The 22,971-nt window shown below is 40.4% G+C and overlaps 2 protein-coding genes across 2 annotated transcripts in view; one reads left to right on the top strand and one right to left on the bottom strand.

Annotated features, from left to right (window-relative positions):
• Positions 1-1,491: 1,491 nt before the first annotated feature.
• TIGD2 (tigger transposable element derived 2) lies at positions 1,492-4,854 on the bottom strand. The gene is made up of 2 exons (XM_043871365.1): positions 4,512-4,854; positions 1,492-4,330 (listed from the first exon to the last, which is right to left on the bottom strand). The coding sequence occupies exon 2, from the start codon at positions 3,410-3,412 to the stop codon at positions 1,835-1,837; it is 1,578 nt and encodes a 525-aa protein (XP_043727300.1). The 5' UTR covers positions 3,413-4,330; positions 4,512-4,854; the 3' UTR covers positions 1,492-1,834.
• Positions 4,855-5,102: 248 nt separating this feature from the next.
• FAM13A (family with sequence similarity 13 member A) overlaps positions 5,103-22,971 on the top strand; it is a 323,915-nt gene continuing 306,046 nt past the window's right edge. The window contains exon 1 of the mRNA XM_043871497.1: positions 5,103-5,332. The gene's annotated coding sequence lies outside the window, so the exon portion shown is untranslated. The remainder of the gene's footprint in view (positions 5,333-22,971) is intronic.

A 22,971-nucleotide genomic window follows, 5' to 3' on the forward strand; every position in this document is an offset into this window, starting at 1 on the left:
AATAATGTATGAATTCTCTGAAAGAAAATACATTCTTAGAGGTTGTCTGAAAAGGCCTCTCTCAAACTTAAAATTTCTGCTTTGTCAAAAGGCAGAATTCTGAGCTCTAACAGTCCTCATGAAGGACTGTCAGAGCTTCTAAAATCTCAAATCAATCACAACAAACCTCCCTATATATGGCTGAACATAATTAATGTAAACAGTCTCCTGTGACATTTCTTTTGCTCTGATTTCCTACTGATCTGTGTTAGTTTAGTTTGATATATTAAGTCTTCTGCTAACTGCTATTTTATCTGCTTTCGCTGAGATATTTTATTACTTCAGTGAATGAGGCCAATATTAGTAACAGATTCTATGAACAAAGCCACTATGTATGTTATTTTATTAGCAGGCCTGGAGCAAAGAAATTACAATTTCTTTCCCATTTCCTTTTATAATTCAAACTAAGATGTCTTAAATATGCCTGCATACCCCATTGTGCCTAGCAGTAGATGGTCAGGAAAAGACTTCTAAATTGGATTAACCTTCCAGTTTTCACTGAAATACATTATGATTGTATCTCAGCTGAATCTAGTCACTTGCATCTCTTTTAACTCACCTCCCTTTAAAATGTAGCTACATGAGGGATCTGCTGAGCACACTTCTGAAACTCATTACTCCTGCAACTCAATAACCCTAGCTAACACTCAGAGAACTTATTCTGAGCCAGGTCCTTTTCTAAGTCTCTATGACTTTAAAATCCATTTACTAACTCATGTACTCCTCACAAAAACTCCTGCAGGCAGGTATTATTCCTATCTTACAGATGGGTTAAGTAATTTTCCCATGGTCCCTCAGCAGTGTAGGCTGTTTCTCAGGTTTGATTTAATGTCAACCCATTGTTCATGTGATGGTCCCACAAATGCAATGTTTGCTTATATTCCCAGATTAGTTCTTACAGAAAAATTTGCTATATGAAAGCAAATGATGTACTGGGAAGCTTTAGAGTGTTTTATCAAATAGCTTATTAAAAACTACTGACATATCTCTACTAATAAAGGATCAAAATGACAGATTATACAATTTAACCCTCACTCTCTTCTAACAGCAATGATTTGGAAAATGAAATCTATTTATCTGGAAGAGTGATGGCACTCTTTCCACAACTATGAAGGAATGCTCCCTACTGTCACATGAAATGAAAGTGAAGCACAAGCCCTTTCCCTGAGGATGTTTTAACCTGATTTTCTTCTTCCTTCATTACACTCAGAGACAGCTAATCTGAACTGCTGATTGTCCAAATACTGTCGGTATAGAATGCCGTATTTCAGGCTTTAAACTATTTTCCTTAAGTTCTCTGCTTTCACAGTGAAATACATGTACTTCAAGTATAATCTTTGCTGAGTTCTACAATTTTCAGCAGGTAGAAAAAATCATAGAAATGGAAACTTACTCCCCCCTCCCACAACGTATTTCAGTTTGGAAACTGAAGTTCAGAGAAAGTCATAAAAATTCAATTTAAGAAAGATTTATTGATTGCCTATAGTGTGCATGGTCCTCTATTAGACAATGACATTCAGGCACAAAACAGACACAGGCGCCCTGGCCTCAGGTACCTTATGATCTAAATTAGTACAATACAGATTAGGAACAGTAGACAGACAAGGTACATGTCAACTTCCTAGAATCGACATTCAAGTGCAGTAATTTACGTAATCCAAAATGGCATCTAATTTTAAAGTCATTTATAAAATGCATTTGGCTTTGAAATCCACAGCACTTCAAAAAAGAAATAAAGTTCCACTGCAGATAAAGTCACAAAGATGCAAATAGACTGAAACTCTTAAGAGCATTATTAATGACTTTTGTTATTCTGGATCTTCTGTTTTCTTCTTATTATGGTTCGAAGCCTTCGCAATACGAGTTTATCAGACAGAAGCATGTCATCTTGTTGTTCTAGATAATCCAGTAAATTTTCGGTCCATTCAAGTGCAGCTTTATGGCTAATATGCTTCTCTGGATTCAATTCTGTTTTTCTAGTCTTACTGGAAGGCTTGGTCTCGGCAGGCCTGGCCTGGTCCTCCACACATTCACTGTCAGTTAGGACCTGACAGCTTGAATCGTTACTCCGAGAGTCAAACCACTGATCAATATTTTCAAGGTCAACATGTTCACAGTCTTCTGTGTTCTGTAAAACTGTTGCTAAGTTAGCTGCTAAAATGGCTCCTTCATCAATGTTCATGCCTGAATTCTCTTCAGTGCCAGGGAAAAGTTTTTTCCACGCTTTGGTTATGGTACTTGACTTTACCATGTTCCAAGCTCTTGACACTTCATAAATTGCATCTAACACTGTCAAATTCTTCCAGAACATTCTAGGGTCAATTCCTTCATCCATGTATTTCTGGAGAAGTCCTGCTCGGTAGTGTCTTTTTACTGTGGCTAGAACTCCTTGGCTCATAGGTTGAATGAGACTTGTGACATTTGGTGGTAAATATTTCACAATTATTCTGCCGTCATCTGAACTCAACAATTCTTCACTTGGATGCGCTGGAGGAAAGTCCAAAAGGAGCACTGCTTTTTCTAGAAGCCCCTTGGATTTCAAATGCTTCTGTACCTGTGGCACAAAATATTTTTCAAACCACTGTCTGAAAACAGAATGTTCTATCCACGCACTTTTTTGACTGAAATAAGTAACAGGAAGGTTTGAAAGGTCAGCTCCTTTGAATGCACGAGGTTTTTTCGCTTTTCCCACAACACAAAGATTAAGTTTGTGTAAACCAGTGGCATTTGCACAACACATAATAATGATTCTCTCTCTGCTTGATCGATAACCAGAAGAACTCTGCTCAGTTTCAAGAGCTAATGTCCTTGATGGTAAGCATTTCCAGAACAATCCAGTTTGATCAGCACCATAAATTTGTTCTGGTTGTAGACTCTCTCTCTCAACGAATTCCTGAAAGTTACCACAAAACTCACTGGCAGCAGTTTCATCTCCTTTTAATTTTGTTCCTTTACCAGCAGCCTTTGGAATACCATGGCGCTGCTTGAATCTAGTCAGCCAGCCAGAGGATGCATTAAAATCACCTTCCATCCCCAGAGCATCAAAAAAAAATTTGGCTTGTTTTGCACAAATCGTTCCCGACACTGGAATTCCATCTGTTTTCTGTTGGTTGAACCACTCTATCATAACTCTGTCAAGTTCTTCATATGTGGACGACTTCATAGATTTACGTTTGGATACCCCACTTGTAGGATCTGAACTGTTGGCATAGTTTATTATCCTTTCTTTGTTCTTTTTAATATCACGAACTGTGGATTCACCAATTCCATATACCACAGAAAGTTTTTTGAAAGAGATGCCCTCCTCCAGTTTCTTAATAATGTCAAGCTTGTCCTTAATTGTCAACACCACACGCTTTCGTTTCCCCAACATTGTATCTAATATTTTAAAAGGATTACTACAACAAGATCTTTAACAAGTTAGATTTGGACACAATGAGATTTAAAAAATGGTGTTTTAAGATCCCTTTCCTGCCCCACTAGGATCTAGATGGACAGTGCGTTGGCCAATTTTCAGGCCAAGCCTATGTGACTCTTTTCACTTGGCTCTTTTAAAATTTACAAACTTAAAACAACAAAGACTAGCTCCAATTAATCCTATCTTCTATCTCGCTTCTCCCAAATTTAAGATCTTTTCATGAACTGTGATCTCAATGGTGATGACAATCCCTACTGTATTAGCAAGGTCTCTAAAACAGTCCTACTGTGTACTTAATTGTTTTTGCCATCCTATGGGCGAGGCTCTATGTTAAAGGAACTAAGACACTGGTGGATGTATTTGGAGAAACGTGCTGGGGAACAAAGTTTTTCAGACAGGACTTGCAAACTTAATAGGAAATTATAATGGGAAAACTCACCCCCTGACTGCTGTCCTTGTCAGGCAGGGCACTGTATGGAATGCTGCCTCCCCAGGCAAGGACTGCTACAGGTTACGCAAGAGAGTGATTATGGAAATCATAGGCAAGCAGAAGGCAAGTTGAACAGAAGTGAGCAGTGCAAACACGGGTGAGAGTGGAGAAGCAAGAAACTTTGTACTTTAAAACACAAACTTCTACCTAATGTGTTTGGCAACTGAAAAGGGAAAAGGCTGACCAGAAGTAGTGTCACATGATTAAAGAAAGCATAAAAAAAAAACCAAAAAAAAACTTCATTGGCACAAATCAGGACTCATGGTATGGGGTGGAAGGCTCAGTGAAGATGTTACAATAATCCTGGTGAAAGATGATCCTCGATGGGCCAACAGAAGCAGTTCTTGTCGGGGGCTGTATAGGCACTCCAAGCCTCCGAAAACCTAAAGGAAAATACCAAAAACATTTTTCGTTCAATATCAGGGTCTGTGGCATTACCCACACCTATCCTGCAACTGTGTTGAGAAAATTAACGCCTCCTATGAATGTGATGGCTAAATACAACAAACACTGCTTTGGGGCATTACACACACAGTGTCAAGGAGCGGGACCTGAATTGCCTACCTCCTGAAATTAAGAGGTCAGAGAGCAGCCGTGTTAGCGAGGGCCTTTCCCCGCAGAAACGCGGGACGTCTTTGCTCACGGAGAGGGAGCCCGGATTCCTCCGTGGACGCCAGCAACCAGGATGTCACCACCGAAGCCAGCCAGCGAGGGAGCGGGCGCTTGGCCCGGGGGACACCAGTCCGCGGGCCGGGGGCATCGCTCTCTCCTGACTTCGCGGCGACCAGACCGAGCTGAGAGCAAATGGAGTCTCCCGAGGGAGGCTGACACCGGCGGCGCGGCGGCGGCAAGCAGCGAGCGTCGCCGCCGGAGCCGGAAGGCGGGGGATTAGGGGGCACGCGCGCGCCCCCGCAGGAACGTTGTGTCGGCGAGGGGGCGGGGCCTGCGCGGGCGAGCGCGCGCGGCCTGGGGGCGGGGTCTCGGGCGAGCGGGTGGGAGGAGGCGGGCCCAGCCTCCTTGGAGACTCCGGGCGCCGCGTGGGTTCTGCTAAGGGCCGGGTTGCTCCAACCTGCAGACTGCTTCGCCCGCCAGCAGGGAGCGGTGCAACCTCACCTTGTCTTAGCCCTTTTCCCAGTGTCCCGGCTCTGTGGGCGAGGCTTCCCCCTACTCTTACGGGGAATAAAAATCGCACCCTCGGAGGGCTCGCGGGAAAGCTGCGCCGCCTCGGGTGCCTTGAGCGGGGATGCGAATGGGGCAGGGCGAGCGCACGTGGAGCTTGTTTACAAATAGCTGCCCGGGCGTCCGCGTCTCGCAGCGCAGACTCCCGGGAGTCCCCAGCCCGCCCGCCAGGACAGGACGAACCGGAGCAAGAATCCCGGGTCAAGGTATAAGCGGGGGGACACGGCTGCTGGCCGAAGGCAGGGAGGCTGGCTCCCTGTGGGGAAAGGGGTCAGGCGAGGACGTAGGGCTTAGCTCTGCAACGTCCATCCGAGCGAGCCCCGGAGAGGTGGGGGCGCCGCCGAGGGCCGTCAAACTGCGTATCGGGTCTCCTTCCTGCTCCTGGGTTGCTCGTGGGTGAAGTCTGAGTCTCTGTAGAAGAGACTCTGTGCGAAGCTGACGGAGCCTGGGAGACGCGAGAGCCTGTGGGAAGCTCCCTTGTGAATTTCATGCCTCTCCCTTCACTCTCTCTGCTTCTAGGTAGTAGTAAGGGAATTGCAATTTAACAAAGACTCCCTTGGTTGGTTTGAATCCGAGATACACTACGTTTCTATTTGGGCGTTTTAAATGGATCAATCGCGGGCACCTGTGCCCTTATAACCGCTGCGATAGACCGTGCCTTGCCGGCGTTGCCGGACTCGCTTCCCCGCAGGGCCGGGAGCCTTCCCTAGAGAAGTGAGCGGCTACACAGTCCTGCGTGGCACCTGTTTACCGAGGGCACGCCTGTAGTCTGTGCTTTATTATTCTTTTTTTGTACAATTTGAAAAAAATGCAAGCGTCTTTTAGTTAAGCCTCTCGAATTTCTGGACATAAATGCCTAGCCTTTTTCGTTAACATAAGGTAGCATAGTAATTAGTCATTTATTTGCAAAGGCTACTTTGTTGCCAGAATGTTTCAAAAGGGAACTGACCTGAGCAGCCTTACAGCGGAGATGATTTTAAGGCTTCTGACTCTCTGACTTCCTTGCCCAAACGGCTCATTTTCCTTCCTCAAAATCACAGCTTTGCCCCATCTGACGTGTTGGAGAATCTTTGATCCCCTAGTTATACTGAAGTTGTAAGTGGTTTTTGACAAATGTCTGCTTTTCCTCCCCCTCCCCACATCAACCAGTCAGTCTTGGTCCAGTATAGTGAATAAAGTGAAACTTGGTGCTAGTTTAGTATCATTTTTAAAAGTTTGCCTCTTTTCTGTGATAGTCATGGCAGAGGTGTTTTAGTCTCTAAGTTGTGTCCGACTCTTGCAATCCCATGGACTAGACTAGCCTGCCAGGTTTCTCTGTCCATGGGATCCTCCAGGGAAGAATGCTGGAGTGGGTTGCCATTTCCTTCTCCAGGGATAGTTATAAGAATCGTGAAAACAGGTGTATCTGAGGTATGAAACGACATTCATTACTCAGAAGGAAAGGGAGCTGACATTACATGTAGCCAGAAGTAAGCCTGGTTTTCCCCCCTCACAGCCTACTGGTCCCCTAATATTTAAATAAAATGAACTCTGCCTCTTAACCTCTATCTCGCTCTATCTCTGGGGTTTCAGTTCCTTCCAGACACCACTTGGATCTTCTCTGTTTCTGCTGAATTCTCCAGTTTGCTGTTGTCTTATCTCATAACTGTTCTCTTTTCATCACCTTGTGTAAGTTCAAATTTGGAACATAGCCCACACTTCTTGTTTTCCTCAGAACACTACCTCATAGGAGACGGTTGTCTGCCCAAGCCAGCTTTAGACAAGATTTTTTTCATCTAACAGACTTGTTCCTTTTTGTTGGGGAGAGGGGTCACTAATTGCAGTAGATACATCAATACATTAGCTACAAGAGTAGGGAGACCTTAAAATAGAATGCATGTTAGCCTTGTTTTATTAAGAACTGACTGGCCACAGGGAACTTCTTACTGCCAGCTCTTTCCATTGAGTGTCACAGCCTTGCTCTGTCTTGCTGTGTCATCCTTCCCATTTCTCTCCAACGTTTTTCTGTCTCAGGCTCCCTTCTGTCCTTCTCTCTCAGCTACCTGTGAAATCTTACAATTCTTCTTCCTTTATTACACAGAGCAATTTTATATTTTGTATCTGTTTTCCAGTTGTCCCTTACCCTAATCAAAGGACTCTTCACTCCTTGTGGAATTTTGCCAGTAGTATTTCTTTCCTTCTGCATATATGCAGTCTCTCCTAAATCCTTCTAATAGTACTTCTAATAGTAAAGTTTATGTTACCTCTGTTTTATGTACAAGGATGCAAAGCCTAAAGAAATGTATGAATGTATCAAATGTAGGTTGTTGAATGGAGATTAATCTGACTCTGAAGCGTGTTCTGCCCACACTATCACACCTGAAGTATTAACTCAAGCACATGAAAAGAGGAAAGTATCCTTGTGAGTTTTTTTTTTTTTTTTGAAAAATTAAAGTCTCGGTTTATTAAAATGAAACTTTTGACAATAACCTACCAAAAAGGCATTCTTGCTTGAGAGTACTTCTAAGTCTGCAACTGAGTTCATCAGACACAGCATTTGGTTTATGGAATGTGGGTTTTCTTAAAACTACTCCAAATCACCTGAAAGTGGCTTATGTTTCTGACCATTTACAAGCCCTAAATTTATTCTTTATGCATAATAGTATTGCAGTAGAATAGGAAACCTCTAGAGTAAATTCTTGATTTTATAGGAATTGCATTTTAGGTTTCCATTTAGTTCATCACTAACCTTATGCACTTGAAGTTTTTGTTAAGATACCTGAAATTAACTACTCCAGTAAGCTTAGGATGAGGACATGTTAACATCATTCCATATGTATTAAACTGATTTAATATCAAGTCGTTATTTCTTTGTTAATTGAAAATCTTACTGCCAGTGGGAAATCTGTCACTTAAAAAAATGTACTGTTACCTATTTTAAGGGACATAAAATATTAAGGGGAATTTTCAGCTAAAAAATTCGGGGGTGTGTTTTAGTGCTAACAAGCTGTAAAACAAGCTCTAGCTGGGAGTCAGGTAAAACTTATTATAGGATTTGGGTAAGGTGATTTTTAGAGAGGTTTAAAGAAAGTGAAGAGTCAGTTCTTGGTTGGGTGCTATTAGAAAGCAGAGGCAATTTGGCTATTAGACATCTTCATTTTTACTCCAGAAGCCAGAGGAACAGGCTAGAGTCCTCATTGGAGAAGAAGCAGTCATCAATAAAATGAAAGTTTGTACTTTGAAGTCTCTTTCAGCTGTAAAGTTATTTTACTGTATATTGTAGATGAAAGCTTAAATTATTCATTTTTATTATAAAAGTTTTCTTTTAAATAGTTAAAGGTGGGAACACTTTCCCACTTAAATTTCTTGACACAAGTGTGAGGTCAGATTGCTCATTGGAAAGTCCTTTTCCTTTAAAAAAAGAAAAGGTTATGATACTGAAAGGTGGCTTATATTCGTGTTGTATAGATGCTCGGTAGGCTTCTAGGACTTCCCTTGTGACTCAGCTTGTAAAGAAGCTGCCAGCAATGCGGGAGACCTGGGTTCTATCCCTGGGTTGGCAAGGTCCCCTGGAGAAGGGAAAGGCTATCCACTCCAGTATTCTGGCCTGGAGAATTCCATGGACTGTATAGGGGTCACTGTATAGGCCATGGGGTCACAAAGAGTCAGACATGACTGAGCGACTTTTGCTTTCAAGGGGCTTTTAAACTTAATTTTGTTTTCCATGTTTCTTGGTTGGCTGGCGGTAGATTTTTAGCTGATTGGCAGCATAGGCACAGATAAGAGAATGAGTTCCTGGGAGGGTAGAAAAGATTTAATAGGGTCAGAAGAGAGAAAATTGCTGGTGGAAATGTTAGGAAAGTGTGTGGATATAAATTGAAGAACCAGTGAATTGCTGATTGATGTCAGCAATGTGGGTGGGGAATTTGAGTGAAATTACATACTGCCCACCTTCCGTTTCCAAACTTGCCCAGTGTCCAGCTGGTCTCTAAAGGAGCCCACAGTTCTGTCAGGTGGATCAAATCAGGTTTATTGAGAGCCTCAGGTGCCTCCCTCTCCCTCTCCCTGGCAAGTGAAGCTTCACGATTTCAGGCTCCTCATTCTTCTTTAGCCTACAAAGTCTTCTCCTTCTTCTGTTAATCTGTACATCTTTCAAGTTCTAGTTTGTCCCCAAAGCTGAGTTTTTCAAGGTTCCTCAGACCTTATGGATGAGAATCACCTGGGGTGTGACTTATAGATTCTGGCGCCCACTCCAAGGATGAAGCTCAGGAATCCTTATTTTCAGTGAGCATCACAAGTGATTGTAATAGGCTAAAGATTGAAAGCCTTATACATTGACAACCACTGTGAATGAGATTCCTCTCTTAAAACATTCTTTTGGGAGAGTTTTTCTTTTCCCTTCCCCTCCTACCTTCTTAAATTATATGCAATATTTGAAGGAAAACATAAAATACAGAAAAACAAAAAGGGAAACAAACATACCAATATTCAGAAATAACTACACTTAATATTTTGGTGTGTATCCATCCTCTTTCATCAGTATAATTATTATATATGTAATGTGTATATGCATATTTCAGTAAAAATTTGAACTTATGTACATAAAATTATATACATGTGTTTATTAACACATTATAAATATTTTAGATATTGTTGATTCTAATCAACCAAATACTGTCAGAAACACATCTTTGCCCTGTTGGGCTTACTACTGCACAGAGTCTCAGAAAAGAGGGAGTCAGGTAGAGCTTATTATAGGATTTGGGTAAGGTGGTTTTTAAAGGTTTAAAGGAAGTGAAGGGTCTGTTCTTGGATGGGTGCTGTTAGAAAGCAGAGGCAATTTGGCTATTAGGCATCTTAATTTTTACTCCAGAAGCCAGAGGAACTGGCTAGAGTCCTTGGAGAAGAAGCACTAGTCACTCTTGCTAACTTGGAGAGGAGGATGTTTGGTCATTTTTGTGGTAACATAGCTTTCCCCTTCTTTCCTGGTTAGATTTTCTGTTCAGGCAGGATTAAAGAGTAATCTTGTTTTTGTCTTGTTTGATTTCAGTCATGGAGAATCCTTCTCTAATGTCTATGAAATTAATTACATTCCTCAGGGTAACACCATATTTACCTTGTTCAAAGCTTTCAACACGTACTCAAAGGCTCCAAGATTCAAAAAAAGTTTAAATAGTAATTATTAATTTGTTCAACCTTGAAGCTATCTCTAATGCAACTGGGTAGTCATTGTAGTTCAACCTTGTGAGATTCCCTTATGCTTGAAGATGATAGTTATTAACGCCTTGTGATGGTGTTCGTGAAACTCAGTTTTGATCAATTTTAGAAGTTTTTATCACCCAAAAAGAATACCACCTTTCCCTCCATCCCTCTATCCTCTTCCTCAGCCCTTGGCAACCACTCGTCTTTATGGATTTGCCTATTCTAGGTATTTCATATAAATGGAATCATACAGTATATGTCCTTAGTGACTGGCTTCTTTTCGTTTAACCAAATGTTTACAAGTTTAATCCTGTTGTAGCATGCACCACTGCATCAATTTATTACTGAATAATTGTCAAATGGATACACTATGTTTCATCTGTCTATCAGTTGATGGGCATTTAGGTTATTTCCACTGTTTGACTATTATGAATAATGCTGTTGTGAACCTCCCAAGTACAAGTTTTTGTGTGGACATATGTATTCATTCCTCTGAGGTGTACCACAGATTGGAGTTGCTAGTTCATGTGGTAACTTTATGTATAACCCTTTGAGGAGCTATTTTCTAAAGCAATTCACCATCTTATAGTATGTGAGGACTCAATTTTATTCAGACTGCTCTAACAAAATACCACGGATCAGGTAGCTTGTACACAACAGAAAGTTATTTCTCACAGTTCTGGAGGCTGAGAGGTCTCGAACCTTGGTGCCAGCAGATTTGGCCTGATGGCTGGTTAGGACCGACTTCCTGGTTGACAGATGCCTTCTTGTCCTGTCCCCACTTGGTGGAAGGGGTGTGGGATCTCTGTGGGTCTTTTCTGTTATGAACCTATTAATGAAGGCTCCACCCTCATAACCTAAGCACACCCCAAAGGTCTTGCCACCTCAGGCTGTCATATTGGGCATTAGGATTTCAGTGTAGGAATTTTGAAGGGATGTGGACCGTCAGACCACAGCAGGCCCCAGTATCTCCACATCTTCACCAACACTTGTTACTGTCTTTTCTATTCACAGCATCCCAGCAGGTGTAAAGTGGTATCCAGTTGTGGTTTTTGCCTTTCCCTGATGGCTCATTGGAGCATCACTTGATGGGCTTATTTACCAATTGCATATTTTTTTTTTTTTTTTGCAGCACCATCTATTTCAGATCCTTAGTTCAGTTTTTCATTAAATCATAATAGAGTTACAATATTAAGTTTAAAGTATTAAAATTTATTGTTCTTTCACTGGCTTTCTTGGTTGCTCTTAGTTGCTCAGTCATGTCTGACTCTCTGGGAGTCCATGGACTGCAGCCCTCCAGGCTCCTCTGTCCATGGGATTCCTCAGGCAAGAATACTGGAATGCATTGTCATGCCCTTCTTCAGGGGATCTTCCCAACCCAGGAATCAAACCCAGGTCTCCAGAATTGCAGGTGGATTCTTTACCATCTGAGCCCCCAGAGAAGCCCATGAATACTGGAGTGGGTAGCCTGTCTCTTCTCCAGGGGATCTTCCTGACCCAAGAATCGAACCTGGATCTCCTGCATTGCAGGTGGATTCTTTCCTAGCTGAGCTACCAAGGAAGCCTGGCTTTCCTAGAGGGGAGGCATAAAGAACTTGCTGAGGAACATCTCTATAATTAGCCCAACTGGTGTGGACAATATTTCTCATGATATGCAGTCTCTTAAGGATTCTTGTGATAAATTCTGGCTATCTAGTCAGAAGAGAAAATTATGACTTCTGGATGAAATTAAGCTTCCTTTTATCTAACACAAGAACTAGATATGTCCATTTCAGCGCTGACTTGAACAAATCTATGAGCTTTGGTTTGTGCTAAATTGCTATAGCTAACGCCTTTTGAATTTCTGGTCTTTTTCTTTCTCTTATTCATTCATTGTGTTCTTTTTAGTTTTAATGTTTTAATGGTAACTCTTTCTATATTATAGTTATCTCAAACATTGTTTTCAAAGCATGTAAACAATAAAATTAAGAGATAAGACAGGCAGTACATCTTAGTGGTAAACCTTATGTGTTCTGGAAACAGTCTCTGGTTTGCCACCTACCAGTCCTGGAATCTCCAGCTGGTTATGTATAGGTTCTTTCACATATGGAAAATAAGACTAAAAATCATACTGACTTTGATTTTGTTGTAAGCATGAACTGAAATAGAAATTGCTTTGCAGAGTATCACACTCTGCACTAAGTGTAAATACTAGTTGTGATTTTATTAGTTCTTAAATCTTTTGACTAGAAGGAAATACTTGCACTCTCTCAACTTCTTAAGAAAAGAGACTTTGAAAGAAACTAAAAGACAGCCACAGTGCAAAAGGCCAAATTAATTCGTACACATATAATGATATTGTGAAATATTTGCAAGAGTGGATTGTGTATCTATGGTTGTCATAAGGTGATTCACAAAACTACTATTCATGAAAATTCTCATGAATCTAAACAGTTGCACATTTTCTTTCTTTGATTTAACCCTATTGAATAAATCTAATCATATACTATGTTTGGGGCAGATTTTTAGCCTGATTTTAGTTATCTGAAGGGTATGGTAAACATATACTAATAAAATATGAGTATGGTGCAATTGACAGTCTTCAAAGACTCATCCTTTTGGAGATATGTTTGAAATATGCTTTATTATTATCTTTTTCTCCTTTGTAAAACAGTGGTGGAGTCTAACTCTGCCCTTCCTATTTGTATTTATTTTATCTCTCAACTTAAACCCTGACACTAAAATTCTGAAAGGTGGTGGTAGTTGATAATTATCTCTTTTCCTTGGCTTTTCATATTTTTCCTTTTTTGCTTTGCTTCATATGGGTGTGTATTCACATATATCAATTTATGTGTGTGTGTGTATGTATGTATATATTTTCCCCTACCTTTTCTTTTTATAATGATGCTTGTAGATCTCACAAATTTCTATTTCCCCTCTTTTCTTTATCTTCTACATTGTGTTCTTTTCCTTTGGGGATGTAATAGTGGAACTAGCTAACAATTTGGAAAGCCCCTGTCAACAGTGTGCCGAATTGATGTGCAATTACATGATTGCTTCTTTTAGAAAAAATTTATGGATTTATTAAATCTATCATTATAATGCTGACTGGACTTTTAAAAATTTCTCACTTCAATTGGTAGTTTGTTTCCAGTCATATTAAAAAGAAACAGGCTGATAAATTTAACAATAATCTCTGTTACCATAACACAGGAATTATTTTGCACTGACCTTGTTCTGAAGTTGTTGGAATTTTTTTTGGTAACCAATAGATGACTTTAATTTATTATTGCTACAGTCCCTGAAGAGCAAGTTTTTAGGTAGTTTTTTCTGACGTACTTTTCACATGCAGTATTGAGACTTCAACTAACTAACTTTCCTCCCTCCCTCCCTTCCTTACACTTTTTGTCTTTTTACTTTTGAGTTGAAGGATTTTGCATATTTTGCATATTTTGAGAGTCTTTGCACATGACTATGAAATTGATTTTTCTCATTTCAGTTGCTCAGTCATGTCCAACTCTTTGCAACCCCATGGACTGCAGCATTCCAGGCTTCCCTGTCCATTACCAGCTCCCAGAGCTTACTCAAACTCATGTCCATCAAGGTGGTGATGCCATCCAACCATCTCATCCCCTGTCATTCCCTTCTCCTCCCACCTTCAATCTTTCTCAGCATCAGGGTCTTTTCCAATGAGTCAGTTCTTCAGATCAGGTGCCAAAGTATTGGAGTTTCAGCTTCAGCATCAGTCCTTCCAATGAATATTCAGGACTGATCTCCTTTAGGATGGACTGGTTGGATCTCCTTGCAGTCCAAGGGACTCTCAAGTCTTCTCCAAAAGCATCAATTCTTCGGCAAGCAGCTTTCATTATAGTCCAACTCTCACATCCATACATGACCACTGGAAAAACCATAGCTTTGACTAGACGGACCTTTGTTGGCAAAGTAATGTCTGCTTTTTAATATGCTGTCTAGGTTTGTAATAGCTTTTCTTTCAAGAAGCAAGTATCTTTTAATTTCATGGCTGCAATCACCATCTGCAGTGATTTATCTCAGGCTACAGCAGTTAATTGCTTGACCACTGGGCATTTTATGCTCAGTCACTAAATTGTGTCCAATTCTTTGTGACCCCGTGGACTATAGCCCGCCAGGGTCTTTTGTCCATGGGATTCTCCAGGCAAAAATACCGGAGTGAGTTGCCCTTTCCTCCTCCTGGGGATCTTCCCAACCCAGGGACTGAACCCACGTCTCTTTAAGTCTTCTGCATTGGTAGGTGTGTTTTGTTTTTTTTTTTTTTAAATCACTAGTGCCACCTGGGAAGTCCACTAGGCATTTTACCATATTCGAGTGAAGGGGAACACACACTGTTATATATAAAGTAGGGAGTTAATAGCAATTCATATCTGTAAATAGTGATTAATTTATTTGTTGTGGTTATTTTAGTCACTAAGTTGTGTCTCATTCTTCTGTGTCCCCATGGACTGTAACCTGCCAAGCTCCTCTGTCCATGGGATTTCCCAGGCAAAAATATTGGAACGGGTTCCCATTTCCTTCTCCAGAGGATCTTCTTAACCCAGGGATTGAACCGGCATCTTCTGCATTGGCAGATTCTTAACCTCTAAGCCACCCAGGAAGCCAAAACAAACAAATAGAGCTATAGTAATGTGAGATATTCCTACTGAACAGTTAGCTGCCACATGAATATACAATAATCTTATAGTAATGCTCTTTCCATCTTTCCTAACAGTCCATAATAGTCTAGCATATTCATGCATTTTAATGCTTTACAATTATAAATTATAGCCATAAAAAGTCCACCATTTGCAATGATGTTTTCTTAGTAATCACTTTATTGTTAAATAAATAAGTGACATTTTGAGTTTCTATTCTGTTTGTGCATCTTTCCAGCAGTGGTTGGGCAAGTAATTTGATTTCTGAGTTTCAAATATTTTTTCATTATAAAATGGGAATGATGGCATTTGCATCCTATGTTTTATAATGTTGATTGAATGAGATAATACAGGTAAATGTGCTTAGTAATTTTTTAAAATCTCTTTTGCTTTAGTATTTCTCAGTTGGAATATTGGTTCACTGTTTATTCCTTGTAATTAGAAATGATGTTCATAATACACCTTTACTCTTAGTCTTGTCACAACTGGAAATCATATGTGTTCTAAAAAGGGATTTACTGATTGTAATTTATTGCTTTGTGAGAACACTAATCTCAGAGAAGCCTGGGTTTGAAATGTAGCTTGTCCATTGTTGGCTGTGTAAGTCTGAACCTTTGTTGATCTTCAGTCTCTCATTTGATAAACATGAACATTACCTACATTGTGGAATTGTTTCAGTAACCAGATGAGAGCATATATGAAAGACTCTGGCAATAAACAAACATTAGTGATTGTTTCGGAGAAGGCAATGGCACCCTACCCCAGTACTCTTGCCTGGAAAATCCCGTGGACAGAGGAGCCTGGTGGGCTGCAGCCCATGGGGTCACTGAGTCGGACACAACTGAAGTGACTTAGCAGCAGCAGCAGTGATGGTTTACTATACGCCTTCACAAGTTAAAACAACCTTTAATTCTAGTTCTGAGAATTATTATTCAGTTAATATTTTCTTATTAGCTCATGATTTATTTTTTTTAACTTTTCTAGATTTTTAAAAATATTTGTTTAAACCATGTTATTATAAATAAATAATTATTTATTATTTATTATAACTCACAAGGAGTTAGGTACTGTGCTGGTCACAGGTCATATATTTTAAAACATTTTTAATAAAAAATGTTTAGGTAACTAAATTCTTATTTTTAAAAAAATCAGAAGTAAGTGCTTTAAGGATTTTAACTTAAGCGTTAAGATTTGAAAAATTCAGTGGAATCTTCCTGATTGAGGTTGAAAATGAGGAACTCAGATAGTAAAGGCCACAAACATATTTTCCATAAGCACTGTACTCCTTGTTTCTTCTGTTAGAGTTTTTATATGCTTGCAGATATAATTATAGAATATAATTTTATGTTCTAATTTTTTATAAAAATATAAGTATTATTTTTCCAGTGGTCTTGAGGTATAAACAATGTAAATATTGTTTATGTAAGTTTAAAGTACACAGCTTGATGACGTGATATAGGGGTATATTGTTGAATGATCACCACAGTAAGTTGAGTTACATTATCACCTCACATAGTTGCATTTTTTTTCTTGTGATGAGAACTTTTAAGATCTACTCTCTAGAAGCTTTCAAATATACAACAGTATTATTAACTAAAGTTGCCATGCTATGTATTACATCCCCAGGACTTAACTTATCTCACAACTGGAAGTTTTAACTACCTGTTTACATCATCACATATATTTATTATTCTTGACTCTTTTTTTCCTCCTTCAGATCTCTGAACTTTTTCTCTGAAATCCCTTAGAAGCTGTATTTATGTTCACACTGTTCAGTTCTTTGTCTGATGACTCTCACGTAATCCCTATTTCTTTTAACTTTTCAATGATCCCAGAGTGCTTGCAGGGGCAACCCAAGATTTCGCTACACATTTAACACATTAATTGTGCAAATATTTATGTTATGAAACTTACCAGGAAATTGAATAAGATAATGCCCTATCCCTCAAGGAGTTCTCAATCTAGAAAAATAGGTTTGCAAACAAGAGCAATGCCATGTGTAAATATTATACTACTGGTTGAAATCAGACATAAGTCCTCCAAAGGGATAACTTTAATCAGGGATGCTAATGATACTGGTGCCAGGCATTGAAGTGTGTGTGTTACTTCCCCAAGTGGAAAGAGGAGACAAGGACGTTCTGGTGAACAAAGGTTCTGAAGTAGGAAAATATAAGCCTTACTTAATTCCTGGGCAACAGTGTATTTGATTCCTATTGCTGCTGTGACAAATTACCACCAATTTTGTGACTTAACATAATTTTATTTACTGTTCAAAAGGTCAGAGGTCTGCAGTCAGTTTCACTGGGTTAAAATCAAGGTCATTCCTGTCCCTCTAGAGGCCACCTTCCTTCCTTGACTGTGGCCTCTTCCTCTCTCTGCAAGCCAGTACCTTCAAATCTGAGTACAGTTCCTCCAGCTCTGACCCGCCTGTCTTTTTATAATGACTCATGTTATTAGAGGGGTCACAGTGGTAAAGAATCTGCCCGCAGTGTGAGAGACCCAGGTTCAATCCCTGGGTGGGGATCCTCTGGAGAAGGGCATGGCAACCCACTCCACTATTCTGGCCTGGAGAATTCCACAGACAGAGGAGCCTGGTGGGCTACAGTCCATGGGGTTGCAGAGTTGGACATGACTGAGTGACTGACACTACTGCTACTACCTTGAGATTAGGTGATGCAGGATAATCTTCCCCATCTCAAGATCCATAATTTAATTACATCTGCATAATCCTTTTTCCATGCAAGGTTACATATTCACAATGGGTATTAGGATGTGAACATGTTTGGGTGATTATTATCCAGCCTACCATGATCAGTAGACTAGAGTTTAAGGTATATAATAGCAATAGCAATTTAAAAAAGAAAAATGGCAATTGGAAAAAAAAAGGAAATGGCAATCCACTCCAGTTTTCTTGCCTAGAGAATTCCATGGACAGAGGAGACTGGCAGGCTACAGTCCATGGGGTCACAAAGAGTTGGAAACGACAGAGAATTTAATTTTGAAAAACCTTGAAGTTGTTTTAAGGAGTTTGGAATTTCATCTATAGGCCTGCATTTTTTATTCTTATAAAAGTTAAAAGTATTGGATACTCACTTCACTGTGCACACACTCAGAATCCGAATACAATTAGATGGATGAACTCAGAACCCTTGAACCCCATCTGTGGAGCCCTTAGACCTAAAAAGAAGAAGCAGGAGAGGAACACAGTAAAACCTGTTTCAGAAATATAGGGATGTAGTTGTACCAGAGAGATACTGATGAGATCCACATTTAAAATATTTAAATTTTTTAAATGGTCATGGGAACAGAGAGGAAATTGATTTGAAAAACTTTTAAGAGGTAGAATATATAGGCTGTGGAGATATTTTAGGGAGGGATTAAAAGAAGCCAAGAGGAGACTGAAGCAACCTTTGAGATGTTTATGAAAATGATCCTAGTGAAATTTTTTCCTACTTCGTGCTGACTTCTGGAGTCTACCTGAAATCAAATGCAACTTTCTGTTCAAACATGTTGTTTGCCAGCTAATTAATATCTCCTTTTAGTAGGGTCACTGTATAGCAATTAGTCCCAACTAGGACAATGATTTTTAGAACCATTTTTAAAATATTAAGTCAAACTTTAAAACACCAAGCTAAAATATGTATTTCTTTAAAGCTTCTGAGGCCAAAGGTATAATCGCTTCACTAATACAGTTACTTAAACCAAAGGTGAGAAAGAATTCAAAATTACTTTTGAAGAGAGAGAAAAAGCCTCAAGTTTCTTGTGGATCTGGATTTACACAGCAAATTTGAAGACTGAATCAACACTGGCAGTGACTCACATTATTTTCAGTGCATGGGGATGATGAAAGAAAATTCAGCACATGAGAGGAAGATAAGAAAACCCCCTTCATGGACAGTTTTTTCTTACTGCTACTTAAGGCTGTAGTAGTCCAGAAAGTCCCCCGGTAGATAGAGTGTGCTGGGGTGGTCAACAAAGCCCTCCTTAATTCCCATTTCATGAACTGGCCCATGGGACCTTGCCCTGGTGTTAGTGCAGAGGGGATGAAAAGATCTTTTCCAGTGCAAGACAGACTTTGGTTAGTCTGGCTTCTTAGGACCCTCAGGGAGAGGATCCTTCTGATACCCTGGCAATAGCCTTTGCTGGTACCTCCCTTAGCCTCAGCTTTTCCAGAGCACTTTTAAGAGTAAAAGGGACCCGATTAATAATTACGTTAAGTCAGCAAACATAAACTGAAACTTTCCCAGGTGAACTGGAGTACCCACGTTATTAGGCACTGCTCCAGTGTCCTGGAAAACAAAGCTTTAAAAATCATTTTTCATGCCTCTCTTGACTAGGATGATATCTTTTTTGCCTCTTAAATCAGTTATCCATCTTAAGAGTTCTTTCTACAAAATTCATGTGACTTCTCCTTCACTACATGAATTCAAGGCCTGTTCGTCTCCGCTGGATTATCATTAACAGAGTCCTTTATCTGTAAGGAGTCTCCTTCCTGTCCTAGCACCTTCTTACCAGATGTGCAGGGGAATGTGACACTAGCTGGGCTTCCCCGGTGGCTCCGATGGTAAAGAATCCACCTGCAGGGGACCTGGGTTCAATCCCTGGGCTGGGAAGATCCCCTAAAGGAGGGCATGGCAACCCACTCTGGTATTCTTGCCTGGAGAATGCCCATGGACAGAGGAGCCTGGTGGGCTACAGTCCATGGGGTCACAAAGAGTCTGACACGACTGAGCGGCTAAGCAGAGCAGCATGGCACAAGTTTACTCAAGCTACTCATTCTACTAAAGAGCTTAGAGTAGTTTCTCATTGTTTCTGAAGTCAAGCCAGTGTTTCTTTGCTATTTAAGACCCCTTGCTTTTCCGGTTAGTGTCGGTTTCTCTGCTCATCACACAGACCCACGTTAGATGCCCTCTCTTTCCCCTTCTGTCCTGGTCAGTGACCTCTGTATAAGTCAGCTCAACACCTGCCTTCTTGATGGTCTAGCTCCAATCACATTCGTCCATCCCATCTTTTTCTGTCTTCCAATTTTAGCCTTTTCTCAAAGACTAGGTGCTCACATTTCAAATTTGATTATACAATTTAGTGTATTTTATTTGGTAATTGAAGGATTAAGACTCAAGTGCCTTCAGGGACCGTGAGATAGTTGTAAACTGAAGCTGGCAGAATGACGAACAGTAGGTATATTGAGTGCCTGGATAATCCTATGGATAGAGAAGCCTGGTGAACTACAGTCCGTGGGGTCGCAGAGTTGGACACAACTGAGCGACTGAGCATGCACACACATGTTGATTGCTAACAATAGTAATGCTCACCCAAGTACAGGTCCATGGCCTTTCAAATCACTATGGAAGTGATACAGAATGGTAGAACAGAATACCTTCACAAATTGTGCAATTGATGTCCTAAATATTTTTACATATACTTCATAGTTCAAGTAATACACCATTTCCTGTACATCTCCTTAGCCATAATTCCTAGAATGTTAATAAGGGGTACACAGTGTGCATTGTATATAAGTGCTTGTGAAATTGAAAAGTTAAATTATGGCTTTAACAAATTTATTGGGAAAGTAAAACTTTTCTAAAAAAATGAGTATTAAATAAATAAACTATGAGGATATATTGTACAACACAGGGAATATAGCCAATATTTCATAGTAACTATAAATGGAGTATAATCTTTAGAGTTGTGAATCATTTTGTTGTACACTTGAAACATATAATGTTGTAAATCATCTATACCTCAATTAAAAAAAAAAAAAAGTGACTATTCTCTTGTTCCCCAGGTCTGAGGCTTGGAGGATTACCATAGATATCTAGTGCTTCCTGTTCCCAAATCAGCCCTCTTGTCAACTTCATAGTGGGCTGGGCCCTGATTTTCTCCTGTTGTGGAGATTGGTGTGGTGGATCTGTTTTGGCTTTCAGACAAGAAGGAAATGATGTCAAGCAGTCTAGCCTCAGCCAAGGGGCATGCTGATAGTTGAAGCAGAGCTATAAATAGCACTAGAAGAAGGGGCAGTAGGAAGCTAGCGAGGAAGTAATAGAGATGCAGATCAAACAGTGCAGCTTAAAGAATGACCCACAGATTCGGGGTTTGTAAACTTTGGGTTGTGTCCAAGAGTAATGAAATCAATACTCAAAACCTGAAAAGACAGCTGAATTTTTTACTATTGTAGTAAGGGAAAGCTATGCTGGTCAGGCAGTCTTGTGAGCAGAGCAGACTGCTGTCTTACTTAAGAAGTGTGGAATTAGCGTTGGTGCAGTTTTGGGGGGTGTTGGCATCATCTGAAGGAGAGTGATTATTCCAATAAGGTGTTTATTGATTGGTTGTCACTCAGAGGCGTGTTTATTAGAACTTTCTTTGTTGGCCAGAAGTGATGGGTTGGCTTAAAAAACCAATCGGTTTACTGAAACAGGTTACCAGTTGAACAGATTTAAATTAATTATTTTGCTTATTGGTTTCCTTGGCTACAAAGTAATCAATCTTTTCCTAGGACCATGGTAATATTTTTTTCTCCTGAAGTGGAATGGAAATGCATCTAAATTCAGAACAGAGAGGAGATCATCAGCTTTAAAGTGGTCCTTTTTCAGGGAAACCTTTCAGAAAATACATAGGAGAAGGTTCAAATAGATCTGATCCCACATAATGTAGCTGTTGCCATAAAGCAGATTAACACACCCAATAAAGACTTCATTCCTCCTGTTTTCTAAGGAACCAGAGTCCATAGACTAGTCTTTCAGTAGGTATATGAGGACTCCAATCCCCAGTAATGAGCAAGGGTCAGTGAACTTTATAAAGGGTCCGATGCAAATATTTTAGGTTTTTGGGTCATGTGTTCTGTCTGTGTTGCAGCTACTCAGTTCTGCCATGGTACTGCTACTGCCAGAGTATCCATATGCATATGTAAACGGATGCGTGTCACCAGATTTGGTCTAGAGTAGCTGCATTTGGCAGGGCTTTCCTGGTGGCTCAGTGGTAAAGAATCCTCCTGCCAGTGCAGGAGACTCAGGAGACACAGGTTCCATCACCTGAAGAAGGAAATGGCAACCCACTCCAGTATTCTTGCCTGGGAAATCCCGTGGATAGGAGCTGGGCAGGCTACAGTCCTTGGGGTCACAAGAGAGTTGGACACAATTTAGCAACTAAACAATGACAACAACAAAGCTGTATTTGGCACACAGGCTAGTTTGCTGACCCTGATATAGAACAAGTGCATCCACTGTGAGGGATCCAAACACCAAAATATCTGAACCCTTCTGTCTGACAGAGAGTATATAAATACCAAATAGTTGCTGACTGGCTGACTTCTGATATCCTGTCTAGCAGAGTGTCATTGATTCTGGGCCAGATTGGGAGTCCCATTGAGAAATAGCTGGGATAGGGCAGGAGCTGGAGTAAAGACTCCAGCTTGGAGTCTTTTTGGACCCCAAAAAAGACTGTCCCATTTCTAATGGGCCACCAGTGCTTCATGCTACCGTTGCCACCTACCACCACAAGCCACCCTGATATTTGCTGGTCCCTGCTACATGGCTAATGGTACTATGTCTACAGGCTACTGCTCTTCTTCTGGCATCTGTTGTATCTACTCCAAGTAAAAAGATTGTGTCCTCTGATATCCATTAGCTGGATAATGTCAAAGGACATTAGAGGGATTGGCTTCAAAGCATTTTTTTAGGTTTTTTGGAGGCTGGAGGATGACCTGGTCCTTTTAACTTCCTCCATGAATCTTCCTGGGTCAGAGGGTGATTTAAATGACAGTGTCCGAGGGGCCTGACCATCCATTGTGAAATAACCTTGACATCTTTCTCCAGGGTACCCAGGAATCTTCTTGAAAATAGGACATCTTTTGTCCTGGCCATGCCTTTTCAGCATTTTTGGATGTAGTCATGGAGTTAGCCCACCAGAGCAGACTCTTCAGTAATGCACTTTAAAAAAATCCCTCTATCCTTTCTAGGGAGAATCAGTAATTCATATAAGCAAATCTCTTGACTGTGGCTTGTGTATCTTAAGTTCTTTAT

The sequence above is a fragment of the Cervus elaphus genome, chromosome 17 (genome assembly GCF_910594005.1).
Source record: "Cervus elaphus chromosome 17, mCerEla1.1, whole genome shotgun sequence".
Classification (NCBI taxonomy): domain Eukaryota; kingdom Metazoa; phylum Chordata; class Mammalia; order Artiodactyla; family Cervidae; genus Cervus; species Cervus elaphus.